A 21,074-nucleotide genomic window follows, 5' to 3' on the forward strand; every position below is an offset into this window, starting at 1 on the left:
TCATTTCTGCATGAGATGTTAAGATTAGAGCCTAATGGAAGTGGACAGAAGTCTAAAACTATAAGATCTGAAACACCACGACCAGTTTAGCCTATTTTGCTGCGATTAGTCAAAGCAGTGTGATTTATTGTATCAAATTAAAACTGAATATTTGATTTTGCAGACATGCTTGGGAAGTGGCTATCATCCTTTAAAGTGCTTTTGAACAGTCACGGGATTTGGTTTTAGTTATTGTGAAATAGGAATTATTCAAACATGTATCTGTAACTACTTTATTTTTCGGAGTATAAGACACATCTGAGTATAAGACACACCAAGATTTCGAAGAGAAAAACAAGAAAAAAAATAGTTTTGGGGCTCCGCACATCCGGTTTTTGCTCTCTCCAGCCCCCAGGAGCAGGCCTCCAAAACCCTCTGTGCACCCCATTTGTGGCCTCCAAAACCCCCCAGGCACCCCATTTGTGGCCTCCAAAACCCCCCAGGAACACTCTGCAGGCCTTCCAAACCCTCTGTGTGCCCTGTTTTTGCCAAAAAGGGATGCATGGGTCGGGGTTTTGGGAGGCAAAAAATGACCATTTTCGGTGTATAAGATGCACCAACATTTCCACCCTCTTTTTTGCGGGGTGGGGAGGGAGAGTGCATCTTGTACTCCGAAAAGTATGGTATTTGGGATCCTGTTATTTGGTAAGGTTTTTGTAGTTATTGGTAGAAAATTTCAAGTAAAAAGAATTAGCTATTTGTATGATTTTAATATTTTTAAAACATTTGAACTGTTGAACTAAATCAAAAATGCAAAACTGGCACAACTAAGATCTTGCACAGTATTTTGTTCATATTGAATAGCTATTAATTCAAAAAATCTATACTGTTAAGAGTTTCTATTACTAAAATGGTTATTAATTTGAATGAAACATCTGCCTACTGAACTACAGAAATTACATCTATATAATTTCTGCCTACATGTTAAACTATTTACAACATTATACAAGGATTAACTTACTGCAGTATTATTTTTATATATTTAAGAACACCAGGATCCATATTACATGCACTGATTTCCATGTAGAAAAACCTTTAATTATGTAATATCTGTTCACTGTCTTTAGGGAATAAGATGTCAATCAGATCCATTTGTATTACATTTAAATTCCCCCTTGAATTAATTTCATAGATATCCATTGCAGCTCATTCTTATTTTAGAATGCCATTAAAATATGCTGTCAATTTTATAAAGCATTTGATCCATTTTCTGTCCAAAAACGTGGCAGAGATGTGTTCAAAAATTTGCAAAAAGGATTTCTGCTTCATTTTCTTTATCCCCTGGCTGTAATGTCCAGCCTTCACAGTCCTTTATCATAAGAAAATCCAAGCTAATCTCCAATTTCCATTAGAAAATATGTAATTCTAAATTGTAATTCCAAATTCTCCACCCCCTTAATCCATTATTAACCTTCCAAAATCCATATATTAAGCACACTTTTGCTGCATGGTCTAAAAAAAGTCATATGTCTTTAAAACTTTGGAAGTCAAATTTGAACCATTGTCTTTTTAAATAAATTAAAACTTACCCAATGAATACAATAAAACCTTGTCCAAAAAGTCTTAATTTCTCCACTATACCCCTCCCTCCCCAAAAAATCCAAAAAATGATTAAGATACAAGGCTTTGTTAAGCTGGATGCCAATAGATGCTGCTTTGCGATAAGTTGACATAATCCCAACTTCTAGCCACGCCACTTATAAGACAACCATAGAAATGGCAGTTTCCATGATTTACCCATGAAGAACATTTGGATGTGAATGGTCTCAATCATGTGGATGATTCCAATGATATCTTCTTTGTTTCTGGAAGGATGTGTAATTTCTGAATTTTCTGAACCCCATAAATTTGATCAAGTGAGAGCCAAAAAGATTTAATGTTACCAAGGAAGGAAAAATGGAAGTGGTAGCAATATTGGCATTTGAAATAATCTTTGACCTTTTGGTCGAATCACTTCCTTGGTCCATGTATGATTGATTTACACTCTATTCCTCTGCAGGATCAGATCTGTTTTAATGGTTGGCCCAGATACCAGATGAAACTCTCTGATTTCTACATAACAGGGATTCCTAAAAGAACTATATGTTTAAGTGTTCATATTACTCACTCTACAATTCTGCTAATATTCATTCATTCATTCATTCATTCATTAATCACTCATTCGTTTTCTTTAGCATCTCAGAATCAGCAGCTTTAGTTGGGCAACTATATAGAAACTGGATAAATAAGAATCAGTACGTGGCTTGGAATGTTCACATATAAAGCTGATTTTGATTATTTGGTGATAGAGCAAAAAGAACAGAATGGAAATAGTTTACACAGATCTAAGTTAATAAGGTACTCACCAATGTGTGCGTTAGAAGTTGCATAAGTAGTCAAATAATGAAATAAATTTTGTGTGAAAACTAGTACTCAGTGTTTCTTTACATTTACAGGGGACAGTTTTTGAATGATTCCTGTGGATGCATACTAAAAAAATTGTTACTGCTTGGAAACATTCCACAAAAAATTTGATCCAGGCTAAAATATGGAGATTGGTTTCTCCTTGCAGAAATGACTTGACATGGAGAGTATTTAATCAGATACATCAACTATAGGATCATGATTAAAGAAAATGATGGTTTAAAATTTGCAGGATAGTTAGGATACTGCAATAACTATGTGCTACTTTATCTACGGCACACATTATTTTATTCTACACATCAGTTTTGTAGTGCAATCTAGGATTTTAAAATATAATTTCAAGTGACATATGATAAAGTGCATTAATCTACTTTCTAATTAACCCTTAATTCCACTTACTAATTTTTCTCCAGTTTTGGGTTTTTCATACATGGCAGCTTTGAATTCCTGGAGGAAGAATGTTAATTTGTTATAAAACTTGCCATATACACAAACTCCCTTACAGACATCCAGGAGGGCTGGGACAGCAAAAAAAGTCAGGATGATAGTTACAGCTTGTACAGGAATGGCAAAGTTTAATTTGTGCTGCCATGACTATTGTCTGCTTTTTTGATCTCATCTGGGATGGACGTCTTGCATTTCAAATATATCTTTAATTTTTAAGTACTGTATATACTCGAGTATAAGCCTAGTTTTTCAGCCCACTTTTTGGGCTGAAAAAAGCCGCCTCGGCTTATACTCGAGTCAGTGAAAAATTTGCCCGAAATGGAGGAGAAAAAGGGGCGGGGCCATGCCGCTGGGTGACACTTGTGAATGGCCCGGTGCCCCTGTGAGTTTCCCCTCCCTCTGTGTCAGTTTGCCGCGCAGCGCGCACCGCACCATCCCCCCTCCTCACGTTCTAATGTAATGCAGGGCTGTCTTACGATTCCCCTTCCTCCCCCTCCTGCCGCTCTGCAACGATGTCCCACCTCCTCCTTGTTATGGCAAGCAGCCACATAGCGATGTCCCACCTCCTCTGGTACAGTGATCCAATGATAGGAATCACTGTGCCGTGTGTCATAGGAGGCGGGACATCGCTCCCGCGGCTGCACGGGACATCATCATCACAGCGGGACATCAGCATCATGAGGTGAGTGAAGTATTTCATTGAATACACCGCTAGTTTACTGTTTTTCTTGGAAATAAATATTCAAAAACATTATTGGTATCTATTTTTATTTTTGAAATTTACCGGTAGCTGCTGCATTTCCCACCCTAGGCTTATACTCGAGTCAATAACTTTTCCAGTTTTTTGTGGTAAAATTTGGTGCCTCGGCTTATATTCGGGTCGGCCTATACTCGAGTATATACGGTATATCCCTACAACAATAGCACCAAAGAAAACATGCACCTGGAGCAAGATATTGTCTTACAATGCGGGCCCATTCATGCTGGGAAAAGTAAATTCTTCAAATACTAATAAATGAAATGTTCAGTGTTGGTAACTCTTTGCAGAATTCATTTTATAGGAGCCTGTGATTTCATAGTTTTTCTTTCTAGTAGTCAATGAATTATTGATGTGCTAGATTTACAGTGCAACTGTAAGAAATTCAGTGTATTTGGCTTATGTTCCAAGTTTTTTATAAAAGAAATCTTTGCAGCAACTGTAACTTACCTATTGAGAACAGCTAGTAAATTGAATGGCTTAACTGAGTGGAGATTTTAATCATAGTCAACCTGTATGCTGACTATATATTGAGTAAGCCTGATTGGAAGAAGATGAGCATGTGTTTAAAATTCAAAGAAGAAATATCAAGAGTCTGCACTATGCACTATAGGTAGTCCTCGAATTACAACCACAATTGAGTCCAAAATTTCTGTTGTAAAGTGAGTTTTGCCCCATTTTACAACCTTTCTTGCCACAGTTATTCAGTGAATCACTGCAGTTGGTAAATTAGCAACCAGGTTATTAAGTTAAACTGGCTTCCCCATCGACTTTGCTCATGAGAAGATCACAAAAAATGATTATGTGACCTTGGGATACAACAACGTTCATAAATATGAACCAGTTGCCAAGCATCTGAATTTTGATCACACGACCATGGGGATGCTGTGAAAGGTCATAACTCTGAAAAATGGTCACATTTTTTCAGTGCTGTTGTAACTGAACAGTCACTCAACGAACTGTTGTAAGTCGAGGACTAATTGTACTCTTGATAGGCGAAAATGGAAATAATTGGTAAGCTCTAGAAATGAAAGAACAAAAATTAAACATAAAGAAGAGCAAACTAGTGACAACAGTGCAGCAAACAGTTCTAGAACAGCTGATATGGGTGGCTATTCTTGGATGGATGGATGGATGGATGGATGGATGGATGGATGGATGGATGTAGAGACAGACAGACAGACAGACATGATAGATAGATAGATAGATAGCTAGATAGATAGATAGATAGATAGATTAGATTAGATAGAATAAAAGATAGATAGATAGATAGATAGATAGATAGATAGATAGATAGATAGATGATAGAGTGTGTGTGAGAGAGAGGGGGGGGGGAGGGAGAGGGAGGCCCTACATATGTATGTATCTTGTGGATAGCTTCTGCCTTTTATGATTATCAACAACAAAGAAAAAGTCAAGAATTATTCCATGGTACACCAGTCAGATAGTTTTACCACTGACGCTTTATGGAAATCAAGTTGGATTTTTTTAAAAAAAAAACATGGTGTGCTGTAAAAACTATTAAAACTTTTGAACTTTAGTGCTTGAGAAGAATATTGGCTACCCTGTTTCCCTGAAAATAAGACCTCCCCAAAATAAGACCAGTTAGGCATTTGAGCGCATGCGCTAAAATAAGCCCTCCCCCAAAAATAAGCCCTCCCTGAAAATATTGCCACACAGCAGCATCTGTGAGGTGACCACACTCACCGCCTCCTGCACCTCAAAAATAATAAGACCTCCCCGAAAATAAGGCCAAGCGCTTATTTCGGGGGTCAAAAGAAAATAAGACCCTGTCTTATTTTTGGAGAAACACGGTAAGTAAACAAAAGGATCATAGAACAAATCTATTCAGAGTTCTCACTCAAGGCTCAAAGAGCCAAGTTCATATTGTTACAATTTAGACACGTTATGCTAACTTACTAGCAGACCCAGCTCTCTTGAGAACTCTATGTTGCTATAAAGATGAAAAGAAAATATGAGGAAAAGGGGGATCAGTGATGATGGGTATGTCTCCAGGAGACCCAAGGGGCCAATTCAGCCAGGTCATCCATCATGGTCACTAAGGGTTGATGGCACATAATCAGTCAATCTTTTCCGCATTATTTGACATTCAAAAAGCTACATCTTAGTAAATTATTATATGCAAGTGATGTTGGTGGTGTGTTGCATCAAAGCAAATGTGAAATAATCTTGAGAGTCTTTGTTTCAAAGGACACTTCAGATCGCCACAGCTCTTTAGTTGGCATTGAGTAATCAAGTTGTTGATTCCTATTCATGGTCAGATCAGCACCCTGTTTAGATTTGCAAATGCTGCCAAGAGTTTACAGTTTCAGAAAGCCTTCAAGGTCTTATAGAATGACATGTTACCACTTTGCAGTAGCCGATTCTCATTTTTATTGCGAGTGGTATTTCTTCTTGGCAGGACGGTATTATTGCTTCTTTTATATTATGCTATAATATGTGTTGTTACAATCTTTCCCCCCCCCCTGTATTGAAATGTGTGCTGCTTACAATTGTCTGTGATTGAAACAGACGGTAAGAATGAATGACTAAACGAACAAGTATACTTTCTGTCTCTGCTCCCCCATTGGCCTTTTCCAGGGGATACTCAAAGGATTATTGTGAAGGTTGTTGAAGTAGTGTATGCGAATGTCACTGAGCAGTAGGAAATGAATTCCGTCATACTTTTTTTTTGCCAATTTGCCTTTTGTATGTGTTTCTAGTACACACAATAATATCTTTCCAATTTAAAGTAAGACTGCATGGGGGCTCTTGTTTGTGGTATTTCACATGTGTATACGTGTTGTCACAATCTCTATTCATTTTTAATAAAGCCTCAGAAGAAAGATGATCAGCAACTTGAGCTTAAAACAAGTCCCAAGAAAGTACCAGAATCAACTGTTGATCTCCTGGGGCTTGGTAAGTATTATCTATAATTTTGAATAGAATAAATGGAAGCTATCTGTATATTTGAATTCACAAAAATGTATGCAGTGCTGCCTACTTAAAAGTAATGAGTTCCTTTTGGAAGAGAAATTATCACAAGATTCTGATGAGAGAATGCAATATTCACAGATGAAATGCAATATTCACAGAGCTATGTGAATGTTGCATATATATTTTTTGGTTCAATGCCCCATCCTAAGGAATCGACATTAATCCTGTGTGGATTTGAATTTGATTTCTCGGGATATAAATCTTCAGCTTCATTGTTGTACTGACTTAAAGGAGATTTTTTCCCCCCAAATCGGGCTAGCTATCCTGAAAAACCATAAATGCCAGAGAAGGAATAGATTATTCCATCCTTTCTCCTGCAATTAATTCAGCTTTTAAATTTTATTCTGGACACACACACCCTTTTCAGGAATATTCCTGTGCATTGAGGTTAGCAATAGCACTTAGATTTATATACTGCTTCGTAGTGCATTACAGCACTCTCTAAGTTGTTTACAGTGTCAGCATATTGCCTCCAACAATCTGGGTCTCATTTTACCAACCTCGGAAGGATGGAAGACTGAGTCACCCTTGAGCTGGTGAGGATCAAACTGTTGGCATGAGCTAAATTAGCCTGCAATACTGCATTCTAACCACTGCGCCCCCACGGCTTCAAGGAACATAGGAATCGAGCTTCTCATCATAGGAGGACAGAGTGATTCAGGCCTCTTCACCAACTTGTGGGACCAGTGTACATCAAGATTCTTGGCTTGGTTTCATCCCAAACATATTGCCCACTTTTAATTATTTTAATTAAAATCATGGCTTCAGGTCTGAGTGTGAAATAGAGGTTATTTTGATTACTTTGGCAAATTCTTTTTTTTTTTTTTGTCTCAGAGTGGATGATGCATTCCTGAGTCATCTTTCAGAACTTCAGTACACTTTTAATTTGCTGTGCTGGGATTTTTAGGTATTAATTTATATTAGTTCTGATTCCTTAGAAGGTGCTGGAGTATCATGATCAGTAGTGTGACCAGTGAATTCTGGGCTTTATGTAGCATGAATTCTCCCATGCTATTTTAAGTTTTGGGAAGCAGCTGTGATGCATATATAATAGCAATGATGATGCTAAGTGCAACTTGCCTTCTCATTGTGCCCATGCTGCTGCCCCAGCCTTGCTTCTGTTATTCCCACGTCCTCCATCTTGTCTGTATTATCACCAATGCCAAAGAATAATCTTTTCATCCTTCACAGCACACCCCATCATAACTTCATACTTGCACCTGTGTTGCTATCTTGTTAGGCTTTGCTAGTATTGTATCACTAGTCAGTTGTACTTGCAACCATGTCAACAGTAACACATACAAAACAAAGCAAGAGAGGGAAGAAGAACAACTTTCTTCCATTTCATCAAGCATGTCGTTTGGTTACAAGTTTTTGTGCATCAATTCTTAAACTTAGGACTTACATCACTGGTTTACATTAAACATAACTGAATGTTTTGCTGTCATTGAGCATTATGCGTTCAGATTACCATTAATATTATTTCATTTGTAATATTCCTTATTTCCTTGAATTCATAATTATCTATCAAATAACAATGAGTCTTTAAAGTATTATAGTATCACCTATCTCTAAAGAGTAGAAGCGAAGATTGGAACAAAGAATTCCCATTGGTTTATAATAAACATTCATATTTTCAATTGACCATAATGTCTCCAATCATCTAGAATTCCAAGAATGGTCAACAGTATTTTAATTGGCATTAGCACTTAGCACTTATATGCTTCACGGTGCTCTACACCCCTCTCTAAGCAATTTACAGAGTCAGCATATTGCCTCTCCGGGAATCTGGGTCCTCATTTTATCAACCTCGAGGGGATGGAAAATTGAGTCAACCTTGAGCCCATCAGGATCGAACTCTGGCAATGAGCAGAGTTAGCTGCAGTACTGCATTCTAGCCATTCTAGCCACTGCACCACCGTGATTCATGAACGTAAAGTCTTTATTTACAATTCCTAGCCTATTAGCAAACTGAACCAGTAAGATGCTTCCTTTCAGTGCACAGGCAACAATTTACAACTTTAAATCACTTCTAGGCAAGGAAAGTAGATTCATAATGTTTAAGATTGGCACAAACATGGCTGTATTAATTTTCAGTGTTCTGTAGTTGGTTTTAGAAAAGAGTCTTTAGAGAGATGATTGCAGGGTATTATAATAGGCTTTAAGTAAGACTTTGATTCCACCGTTCCAGAATGCCACAGCCATGTTATTAATTGAGACCAGTTATGGAGAGCATATAATTCACTTATTACAGCAGCTTTACGGGAAACTGGATCTGTTTCCGAGGATAGTTATTAAATGCTGGATTGTCCTACTTAAAAAAAAATCCCCCAGGAGAATTTTCCTAGATTTTAAGATCCTCAGGAGACCATTAATATTAATTTTAGTTATTAAAATAATTACCACTTTAGGATAGTATCATCCACTTAACGGAGGCCACCAAATAGTGTGCTTGCTTTTGACTTTTCCAACAATTTTAAATGTTACATACAGATTTAGATACAATATGGGTGTTGCCTACAGATATTCAGTTAGGCTGCTCTTTGACCAAATTATGCCAAGTGATTTATTGTCATTTTTCTACAGGTAAGTTAACAACTTTGCTCACCCAGTTCATTAAGAAAGGATATCATTTTATTACTAGTATTGTAGTGTTGTTGTTATTGCTGTTGTGCCCCCCGCCCTCCAATTCCAGAAGTCTCTGGGCACAGTTGTCTTAGCTGCTATTGCTGTTCATTCTCTCACATTTTACATATTTTTAATATTGAAAAGGAGATTCTTAGTCACTGTATATTTAAAAATATTCAGGAAATTACTGAATTATTTTACTGTGGCATCAGTGCAAAGAATACACTTAGTACCTCTAGGGCTCTACAAATATTTAACACGTGACTTGAATATAGGTTACCATAAAGTACTAATGGTTTAAAATGATTTGCAAATACATCATGGATAGATTTTTTCCCCTTCTTATCTTTCCTGTTTATGTCTGGAAAACAATCAAATATCTGCAATAGAATGCAGAAGCGCGTGGAAAAAGGGAAAGCATTTCTATCAGTTAATTCCCTTCTCCCTGTATGTGAATATAGCGAGACCAACATTTTTGCTCTCATCCTCTTAAGATGTAGACAATGTACTGTTTTGATCTTCACCAGTGTATTTCAGATTGAAGAGCAATATTACCAACAGTTCACATGGTTCGTGGTAGTACTTATAAAATATTGTAGGTATTGCTAGTAATGTAATGTTATTTTTCCACAACTGATTTCCCAACCTTTTATAATACTGCAGATAATACTTGCCTTTTAGTTTTACAGATTTGTGTGTGTGTGTGTGTGTAAATTTACCATACTAGTGATTTAAATTCAAAGTGACTGATGTCACTTTTTAAAGTTGGAAACCGACATTTCCTTTACAATAATGCTTTTATAAAACTATCGTATGTTTCAGAGTATAAGATGCACTGGGGTATAAGACGCACCAAGATTTTGAAGAGGCAAATTAAAAAAAAAGTTTTTGCACTCTGCAGGCCTCCCACAAATGGCCCGTTTTCACGAAAATGGGCCCGTTTTTTGTCAAAAAAGGCCATCCATAGCCTTTAGGAGCCTTCCAGAGTGCTCCTGGGGGCTGGGGAGGGGGCAAAAATAAGCAAAAAATGGCCCATTTTTCGCTCATTTTTGCCCTCCCCAGCCCCCAGGAGCACTCTGGAAGGCTCCTAAAGGCTATGCACGGCCATTTTTTCAAAGGGGGTGGGGTTTGGGGAGGCCAAAAATGCTGTATTCAGTGTATAAGATGCACCCAGATTTTCACCCTCTTTTTTGGGGGAAAATGGTGCGTCTTTTACTCCAAAAAATATGGTACTCCTTTTGTTGGATATCTTGCAAAACTATGCCATGTTACAGCATTACCTTTTCTAAAGTTGAAAGATTGAATTTGCCAAAAGAAGCAAAACTCATTTTCTGTTTGATGTACCATTTACCAGTTAGATGTTTCATTAGAAAACAAATGAAAATGTATAGTTGCAGACTTTAAAGTAACCAACCATCTCAGCATATTGTTACTTAAAAACAGATCATCTCAAACCTCATGTGGAGGCGCATCAATGAATTGTTATGTTCATTTGTTTTAGATTGATTTTACAATAACAGACATTAAGGAAGAGACTTACCAAAAACAAGAAGAAACTAAATTTCCACCTTGTAAACAATATTTCGCCTAGAGAATTTTCATTATAACCAATGTATTTTTAAAATCCTACTTTGTGATTCTGCAGCTCCAGTATTGATTATAGAATAGTAAATTTTCCCATTTTGGTTTGCTGCAGAGATAAGTGATAATAAAATGGAAAAGGAATTGTGTTCCTTCTTTTCATTTTTGGGAATATGATATCATTAGCAAACATATGGCATGATCTTCATATTGTCCTACCACCAATAATTATAGACTAGTGCCAGGGGCAAGAAAGCATGCCAAAATGAATGTATTGTGTAGCAGTGGTCACCAACTGGTGGTCCATGGACCACTAGTAGTCCACGAGAAAATTTTGGTGGTCTGCAGAAAAATTATTTGCATTTTTTATATTGCACTAAATATTATTTATCTTTTTAAAAAATCTATATTAATTGTCTATGGCGTTTCAGCGTTCCAAATATCATGCAGAATAAAATCAGAGTACAAGGCAGAGCTATCCTTAAAATTCCAATTTAATAATTTAATTTAATTTAATAAGACAGACATGTTGGCATTATGCTATGAAATCCCAATACTGCAAATGACATCAGAATTCCACCCAGTTAAAAGTTCATGATCTTGTCCCCACACCCACAATCCAGCACATGGTCCAATCTTCTTCTTCCACGCTGGCATCCACACCCAGCTGCTTCCGGTCAGGTGTGAAAGTACAGAGACAAAGGATGACCTTGGCTTCTAGAAAAGAATGATAACAATACATTCCACAATCTCACTCCTGCCTATTCCCCCTCCCATCAACTATACTAATGAAACAAGAGAAAGTGTGGCAGGCCAAAATTCTAAAAGGAATATAATTGCAGGCCTGACATGGGGTTTAAAATTATGAATTTGGTGGCCCCTGAGGTCTGAAAAATTGGTGACACCTGCTACATAGTATGTAAATTTTGGTTCAATTTTACAGTACTCAAAAACTTAGGCTTGTTGGTTTTATCAATTCTCTCATAAGCATACTTCCATTTAAAAAAATTTTTTTTTTCTGTTTTAGTAAAGCCTGGATGTAAGAGACCGATTGGGAGAAAGTATATCCATTAAGTTGGAATATCGGTTAAATCCGAATTTATGCATTGACTTAATTTACATCATTTGCATAAACATCCAAATGATGTAAATTAATATAAAAACTGTCAGCTACAGTTTAATGATATAAATTGATATAAATGACAAATACAGACTTCCAATTGCTTCAGAAACAATGGTCTGGTCCTTTGAGATTAAAATCCAAATAAAATGTCCTTGGAATCTAAAATCCATTAAGTAGAGGTCCAGAAGATCATAGTTTTCCTGTGTGACAGAATTGGACAAATATGGCTAATTTCACCACAGTTTATCAGAGAAAACTGTTACAAGTCTGCAAGTTTTGTTTTATTCCCAGTAACTCTTCATTATAGAACATGTTTATCTATGTATCAACATTTAAACATTTGCCATTAGTGCATGTTAAATAAACTTAGATAAAAAATTCTGAACCTTCACAACTTTAAGGTGTGTGAACAAAATGCTGGCAAGGAGAATTCAGGAAACAGGTTCACACTTTTTAAAGTTGTCAAGGATAAGATTCAATGGCTGAGATAGTGGTGTGTTTCAAAAATTTTTAGAACCTCTTCTGTAGGTGTGGCCTGCTTTGTGGGAGTGGCTTGCTGGCCATGTGACTGGGTCAGAGTGGCTTGCCAGCCATGTGACCAGGTGGGTGTGGCCAACTTGTAAAATGTGGTGAAACTCACTCAACAACGCTCTTGCTTAGCAACCAAAATGTTGGCTCAGAAACTCTGGCATTTGAAGCATGCAAGTCTTAAAGCTGTCAAGTTACAAGAACCTTGCACCCCTAACCCTAAAAAAAACCCCAGGGGTGTTCAAACGTGACAGCTTTAAGACTTATGTACTTCAACTCTCAGAATTCCTCCTCTCGCTCTTCATCTTGATGATGTGTGGATGAGCAGAGGGAGGGAGCTGGAACCGGTTCTAAACGGCACTGTAGATTTGTGGAACCTCTTCTATAGAAGAGGTTAGAACTGGCAGGAACCCATCCCTGGGCTGAGAGTATTATTTTCATGAATTGAAAATTAGGGGATTGAATTGTTATTTATCCTTTGTATAAATAGTTTCTGGATAAGCTCCTAACCAGTACTGCAGATTCAAATTATTTTTAATGTATAGGTTACCTTTCAATAATAACTGAACTTATTTCTGAAACACATACAGAAACAAATTAGAAAACCAGAAGTTGTAAATTTAACCTCATCTCAAACTAGGAAAAATCAGTGTTGGAATGATATTGGAATAGACATTAGAATAACTAAAAGGTCTCCTAAGTGCTGTGAGCGATAGATACATCGCCTAGTCTCCTCAGTGGAGCAGCTGTGTTGTTAACTAAGTTAAATTTCCAAACATGCATTGCAGTAGTGATCTGCATAGTATCTCATATCTGTTTGAGGACTGCAGCTTAGAGAATAAATTTTGGAAAACATGTATTGCACTATTTTTTAACTGACCTTGAAAAAAAAGCATAATATTTTGTTTTTAGTGAATCAGTTTAAATCTATCATATATCTAATTTATGTAGCTCCCCCCACCCCATCTCACAAGCAAGTAACTAGGTGGGATACAAATTCAGGTTTTTTTTTTTTCCTGTGTATCTTTTCTTGCAGTTCTGCCTGTATTGAGAATTGCTTAGGTTTTGCTTGTTCTTAAATCTCTTGATAGAAAGTACATTTGATAAAGGAGCTGTTAAAAGAGGAGAACCTTGTGGCTTAGTGGTTAACACATCTGCCTAAGATGTAATACAGCCCAGGTTCGAATCCCAGTAAGGGTATGGCTCGCTGATGAGAGCTAAATAGCTTGAAATAGGTCTATACTAGTCTCCCTTTATTTATTTATCAGCACAAATACAACACAAAGTACATTTACTATCCCTTTTAACAGCTGATTTTATTTTAATGAATTAAAAGATAAAATATAACCAAATTGGATCACAATGGCCAGTAGATGAGTTTTATAAATTCCTGTAGTTCATCTAAGAGAAAAAGGAGAATATAATTCATTCATACTTAGAATCCCTACTGGAGATGATACTTGAAATGTATTATTAAAAATGCAAATGCGAAAAGATAGTTAAAATAATAAGCTATAATTCATACATTTGGAAAACTAAATATCTCCCTTTCATATGGATCCCATTTGATGTTACAAGGGGATCTCAGTGTTAAGGTATACATATTTTGGCAGATTATTACAGGAAAGTAACTTTTGTTACTTTTAAAGCCCTACATGGTATCGGACCTGGGTACTTGAGACACCGCCTCCTGCCAATTACCTCCCATAGACCTATTAGATCCCACAGATTAGGCCTCCTCCGAATTCCATCTGCCGGCCAGTGTCGACTGGCAACTCCTCGGGGGAGGGCCTTCTCTGTGGCTGCTCCAGCCCTCTGGAATGATCTCCCCGTTGAGATCCGGACCCTTACCACCCTTCAGGCTTTCCGCAAAGCAGTTAAGACCTGGCTGTTCCGGCAGGCCTGGGGCTGTTGAATCTTTCAGCCCCATCCGAGGTTATATCTGTTGTTTATTTTAAATTGTCTGTCTTTTTATTTTTATTTTGTATCCCCCACCCCTGAGTGATAGCCGCCCTGAGTCTCTCGGGAATAAGGCGGCATACAAATTGAATAAACTCAACTCAACTCAACTCAACTCAACTGCAGTTCCTGTAGTGTAGTATAGAACCCTTGACATATGGATACTTATGAGCAAATGCCCCTGTTTTTCTAGGAAAGTGTTGTTTGCCACTGAAGAACTTGTTATTCATGAAGCGTAAACTCTTAATTGGTGTGTTTGTTTGTAAAATTCTTGAATTAAATAATAACCTTTTCTCTGAATCTATGTATTTTATTCAGATTCAGAGAAAAGACGATTATTTATTTCGAGACTTTTACAGCTAGAAAGAGGAAAACCTTCCACTTGAGCATGAGTAGTTCAAACTCTAGAGTTCAAAACGGATGTCAGTTTTCATATCCAACCTATTGATTCTTCCAAGGTCTAATTGGAATTTCTTCTCTTTAACCTCATTTATTCCAACTGAGTAGGTTTTCTTTCCTTTTTTTTAAAATGGCCAGACTTTTCTATTTATGTGCCATCTTTTTCTGAGCACAGGGAGAAAAGAAAGTTGTGTGGCTGTAGAGGGAATTGTTTATGTTTACACCAAGAAGAGGTAAATGAATGGAATACGTTCGAGTTCAGTCTACTAATGTCAAAGTGTCATGTAGACTCAGCAATTACTGCAGAATGTAGTTTGCCCTTTAACCTCCCCACCCCGTCTCTCCACTCCAATTCTACCTCTGAAAATCAGTGTTATTTGAGGGTCAACTTAGCTACATGGCTGGGAGTATCAATCGACAAGTTTTGTTTGCATGTAACCTTTCCTGGATAGAGGCAATCTAACTATAGTGAAACCACAATGAAAGGTTTTCTGTTATTCCTGGTTGTCCATTTTATTTACACATATGTTACTTTGTGTAAGTCATTTGTGTAGTGTTAAAATTCTATAAACTGCCCTGAATATTGTAAGGTTAAAGTAAGCTAAGATAAAACAATTAATGCAATTTAATTGCTTTATCCAAGTTACTTTGGATAGCAATAGCAGTTAGACTTATATGCCGCTTCATTGGGCTTTCAGCCCTCTCTAAGCGGTTTACAGAGTCAGCATATCGCCCTCACAGTCTGGGTCCTCATTTCACCCACCTCGGAAGGATGGAAGGCTGAGGAAAGGAAGGGGGAAAGGAAGGAGAGGAGGAGAGAAGAAAGAAGGGAAGGAAGGAGGGAAGGAGAGGAGAGAAGAAAGGGGGGAGGGAAGGGGGAAGGAGGGAGGGAAGGAAGGAGGGAAGGAAGGAGAGTAGGAGAGAAGAAAGGAGGGAAGGAAGGAGAGTAGGAGAGAAGAAGAAGTAGGAATGTTGTAAGATAAGATGGAGTTATGGGATGGTAAGAGCAATTTCAAGTGTATTGTCAACTGTAGGGGAATATTGTTATAAATACATATTATTAATAACAGTTATGAGATCATATAATTTTGAATGTATATATGAAATTAATAAAATTTTCTTTAAAAAAAAAAAGGATGGAAGGCTGAGTCAACCTTGAGCCGGTGAGATTAGAACCACTGAACTGCAGATAACAGTCAGCTGAAGTGGCCTGCAGTACTGCACCCTAACCACTGCGCCACCTCGGCTCTGCAACAGGCTTTGTTATTTTGAAGGCTGTCTTAGTAGAACTTGCATCCCATGTCTGCCAAGCAGGCCTTCTTCATAATGGGGGAATAAACTTAGATAAACTTAGATGATCACTAAGTTAATTCACAAAGACCTTGCTATAAGTAATAAAGTATAATATTCACTTATAGTAATTGCAGTTTACGCTCTTCTTTTTCCACTGAAATCCACAAGATGACTACTGTTGTATTGTCAAATCTATAGTTCACAAAATTTCTACATTGTGGCACCCCAGGGCATCTCATGTACAAGGTCACTGTGGGGTTATTAATTACAGTTTTGATCTAAGGGTTTTGTGAAAAACATACTGAGACTCTAAGGAAATTAGGGAATCTCTCTAAGTGCCTATGATCATCCTGGCTTTTCTTGGGTGAATATCATGGAAAAATTATTTAGTTTGTTTTTCTGCTCTCTTTTATAAATCTGCAGTGTTTAAATGCATTGGTTTCATCTGTGTTTATGTGTGTAACACATGTGTATGTACAATATATATGCATGTAAAACATGTATTTAACTTTTGTGATGACTACACAGAAAATGGTATAAAAATACACTTAGCAGATCCAGTAGAAATTAAATAGGCCAAATAGACTATTTTCATCTTTCCATTAATTATGTTTACAACACACTGTCCCAAATTCTAAAGGTTTGGAAACTAACTCGTTAAAAAAACATCTTCATGAATGTTGCAAAGCTTTTCCAGTTTCTGTGAATCCACTGCATATACAGTATATGCTAAGCTTTTGAGCTGATTTAAAATATATATTTTAACGTAGGCACTGCAGGGACACAAGAAAACCTATGCTGTCTTTTGCTATTTGAATAAACTGAGAAGTAACTGGGGCAAAAAAAAAATCAACACAGTTGTCTTTTTTCAAGCAAACTAGAATTATTAGATCAACTATGTTTTTTGAGACAACTTTCTTCTGGAATTTTCTGGCCGTGATAAGCTTATTTGTAAATACTACAAAATGGATAAATATTCTTCTACCCTTAGTAGCGCTACTATAAAGTTACTGAAGAATCTGATTCCTGAAAGCCTACTTTAATATGATAAATTCCAGAAGAATTTAGGAGCACTAAGAGGAAAAACTACTTTTATTGTCTTGAAATTGTGTGTTCATAATTTCAGAGATGATATTCTGTCTGCCTCTAATGTATTAACCTCCTAAAGACTTTTGCTCTAATACAGAGAGTGATCAAAGAGAGAGATAGAGAGAGAGAGAGAGAGAGAGAGAGAGAGAGGTTTGGAAGATCCTCTTGGAGATGTCCTACATTTACTTTAAACTTTATTTTATTTATGAATTATTCCGGACCAACATTCAATGCCAGAGTGTATATATTTGGTGTTGGCCTACATCTAGGATATTGTTGTAGAGCGCATTTTGTTTTTTAAGTCTAATGTAGATATTTAGATGGTCCTTCATTCTGAGGTATTTTTTCCAAGAATTTTACCTTCAGATTCAGTGCAGGAAGAAGTACATCCCAAAGGGAAGACGGCTTAAAAAAAAAAAAAAAGAAATTCACCTTTATAGTGAAAATGTGTGATATGTTATAAATAAATGCATAAATTACAGAGCTGTACTCCTTTGGAACTAAAAGCAAACTTCAAAGCGTAATTTGCAGTATTAGTTTACAGTTTTGTAAATCTATAAACCGTAGATGAATATGTTAAAAATAGTTCAATAGTCCGCTGCAGATTTCATGCTGAGAGAAGAGAGAGAGAAAAAAATAACATGGATATCTAGAGGGATTTAATTTCATGTTTATCAAATTGAGACTTTATGCTGAGGCTGTTTCTAACTTTGGACTTGAAGGAGGTTGGATCTTAAAGCTATCACAGAAATTTCACTCATCAAAAAAAAAATTAAAGAAAAATTGCATTATTTTTTAGTCAGCTACCACTTATCGTAAATTTCGGAGTATAAGATGCACCTTTTTCCCTCAAAAAAGAGGGAGAAAATCTGGGTATGTCTTATACACTGAATACAGCATTTTTGGCCTCCCAAAACCCTGTCCCCTTTGAAAAAATGGCCATGCAGAACCTGTAGAAGACTTGGGGCTGGGGAGGGCAGAAATGCGTGAAAAACAAGCTGTTTTTTTTCTCATTTTTGCCCCCTCCCCCAGTCCCAAGGGGCACTCTGGAAGACCCCTAAAGGGTATGCATGCCCTTTTTTTTTTGACAAAAAACGGGCCTGTTTTCACAAAAAATGGGCTGTTTTTTTGGAGGTCTGTAGTGTGCAAAACCTTTTTTAAAAAATTTGCCTCTTCAAAATCTTGGTGCGTCTTATACTCCGGTGCATCTTATACCCTGAAAAATATGGTATTTTTCAAACTAGTGGTTTATCTCCCTTTTGAATTACCTAAATAAAGAGGAATAAAATTTCCTATGTGTTTGGAATAGGTTGGGTGTTTGTTTCTGGCCACTGCGCATATTGTGATTACAGCTTGGGATCCTGGAAACCAAAAACCTTTTTACTTTTCTTCCAGTCCCAAATTGTTTTGAGTCTGTGTAACTTTGACCTCAAACTCACAGTATCTTTAAGACAGATCTTGCCTCAAGCAGGCTATTATTGCATCTGTAAAATACAGATGGGGAATCTTTAGCAACTTCAGCCTAATTTTACAAGCTCTGAATTAAGTGCTACATTCTGTCTTGTTTATGATTTTCCAAGAGACTATGGAAAGATTGCACTTCCACTGTTGTAAATTTGAGTGATTAGTGATTAGTGATTAGTATTGCTGTCAGTGGAGCCTAAATACAATTAATGAAACACTTGCTGATTTCTGCCAACATCCAGGTAGTCCTTGACTTACAACCTTAATGGAACCTGCCCATCCTAAGCCACGACAGTCATAAAGCAGGTCAGCCATGTGACCAATCTGATTTTACAACCTTTTTGCCGTGGTTGCTAAGTGATCCAGTTGTTTGCTATATAGGAGGCTTTTGCCAAAAAAAGGAAGTAAATGCTGGTTTTCAACAAAAATGTTAGAAATTGTGGTCACATGACTGCAGGATGCTACAAATGGCCACAAAGGTTGTTAAGCATCTGAAATGCGGGTGAGGGGGGCATTGGAACTTCAGAACCAGGTCGAACTACCTTTTGGGTGAGAGCGAGGGGGTATCGAGAACTACCTGTATGGTGCCTTTTCTCAGTGTACCTCCACGCTATGTGTTTATGCTTCACAATTATCAATCTGGCTTAATTTTCTTTTTTAACCCCCAAAATGTAAGATGGTCCTGCTGACGCCTCTGTTACAAATGGAAGCACCATCACTCCTGCCCCAGTTCTGAATGACGATGATCTGGATATATTTGGCCCAATGATCTCTAATCCTTTGCCGGCCGCATCTGTACCATCGGCCCAGGTAAGGATGCAAAAACTATTAATTTAACATGGAAGCTTGACTTTGGAAGTCGTAATAAAAGCAACAGAAGGAGAAATGATTTATGTTAGTGTTTGGCACGCTGTCAAGGTTACATTGGGAGCTAAGGATACAATACAGATTGCATGGTTAAAGCAGCATATTGCCAGTGTCGGTGTCCAAGTAGTCCTCAAGTTACGACAGTAATTGGAAATTCCATTGCTATACAGTGAGATCGTAAAGCGTGAGGTCACATGGCAGCACAACTTAGCAATGATCATCGCAGCTGTCCCCAACACCATCATTAAACAGAATACAACTGGTCATTCGGCAAGGACCCATCTTCATGCCCCAGGCCTCTTATTTCAACCCCAGCATTGGATTTGCTGAGTATTATTGTGCAGAGCAGCCAAAGGGGCAGGCATGGAGTGGGGTAGATATAGAAACATGGGGAGAGTTGTGTGCCCCTCTGGTCATAAGTCTGGGTGAGCTCCCTACTGCGCAAATTTTGGTCATGTGACCATGCAGCATCCATAACTTTAGGTACCAGGTGTAAGGATCATTCTCTCAGTGCTGTTTTTAAAGTCAAACAGTTGCTACATGAATTATTGTTAAATGAAGTTGTTAAGAGCTATTAAAGGTAAAGGTTGCCCTCGCACATATGATAGTCGTTCCCGACGCTAGGGGGCGGTGCTCATCTTCATTTCAAAGCCCGAAGAGCCAGCACTGTCCGAAGACATCTCTGTGGTCATGTGGTCAGCATGACTAAACGCCAAAGGCGCACGTAACGCTGTTACCTTGCCACCAAAGTGGTCCCTATTTTTCTGCTTGTATTTTTACATGCTTTCGAACTGCTAGGTTGGCAGAAGCTGGGACAAGTAACGGGAACTCACTCCATTATGCGGCGCTAGGGATTTGAACTGCCGAACTGCAGACCTTTCGATCAACAAGCTCAGCTCAGCTCAGCTCCCTAAAAGGGAGCTACTGCGTCCCTTTTAGAGCTATAATAGCTGCAGCAATTTATAATACCTCCCTCCACAGCAGCACTAAGGAAAAATTTAATAGCTGATTGGAAAAAAAGTTAAGAATGTTTGACCTTGATACTTCAATCGAGACTCCCCAAAATTAGTGGTTACCAATGAAACACATTATATTTTTATGTTGCCTTATAAAATAAATGTAAGGTCAAACATAGCTCCTTATATCAGAAGAAGAACTGGAGATTATTTGAAGAAGTCTTTATTTCACTCATCCTTGGCTAGATTGGGAATAATGAAGCTATTAACCTAGGTGCCAATTTATACCTTGCAAATTGAAGAAAAGATGAACATATCATTAAATTGTAATAATTTCTAGTTTTCAAACTATTTGATCTTTTACTTTTTCATCAATCCTGTGCGGGGGGCAATGCAAAACTGATTGTGATTATGATAGGGCTGTGTCTCTCTACAAACCTAAAAACTTTGGGAGTCCCACCTTTATAAACTATTTGAGACTTTCTTTCCATGAATTTTATTAATTAAGAATAAGTGGCAGTTTACAGAAGCCAATCCAGTTCAT

General features: G+C 37.5%; 1 protein-coding gene across 2 annotated transcripts in view; it reads left to right on the top strand.

Annotated features, from left to right (window-relative positions):
- Positions 1-21,074, top strand: part of SMAP1 (small ArfGAP 1) — a 71,917-nt gene that overhangs the window by 41,017 nt on the left and 9,826 nt on the right. For both annotated transcript variants that reach the window (XM_032216180.1, XM_032216181.1), the window contains exons 6-7: positions 6,481-6,565; positions 19,384-19,517. In XM_032216180.1, coding sequence (XP_032072071.1) covers positions 6,481-6,565; positions 19,384-19,517 — 219 coding nt within the window. The remainder of the gene's footprint in view (positions 1-6,480; positions 6,566-19,383; positions 19,518-21,074) is intronic.

The sequence above is a fragment of the Thamnophis elegans genome, chromosome 4 (genome assembly GCF_009769535.1).
Source record: "Thamnophis elegans isolate rThaEle1 chromosome 4, rThaEle1.pri, whole genome shotgun sequence".
NCBI lineage: Eukaryota > Metazoa > Chordata > Lepidosauria > Squamata > Colubridae > Thamnophis > Thamnophis elegans.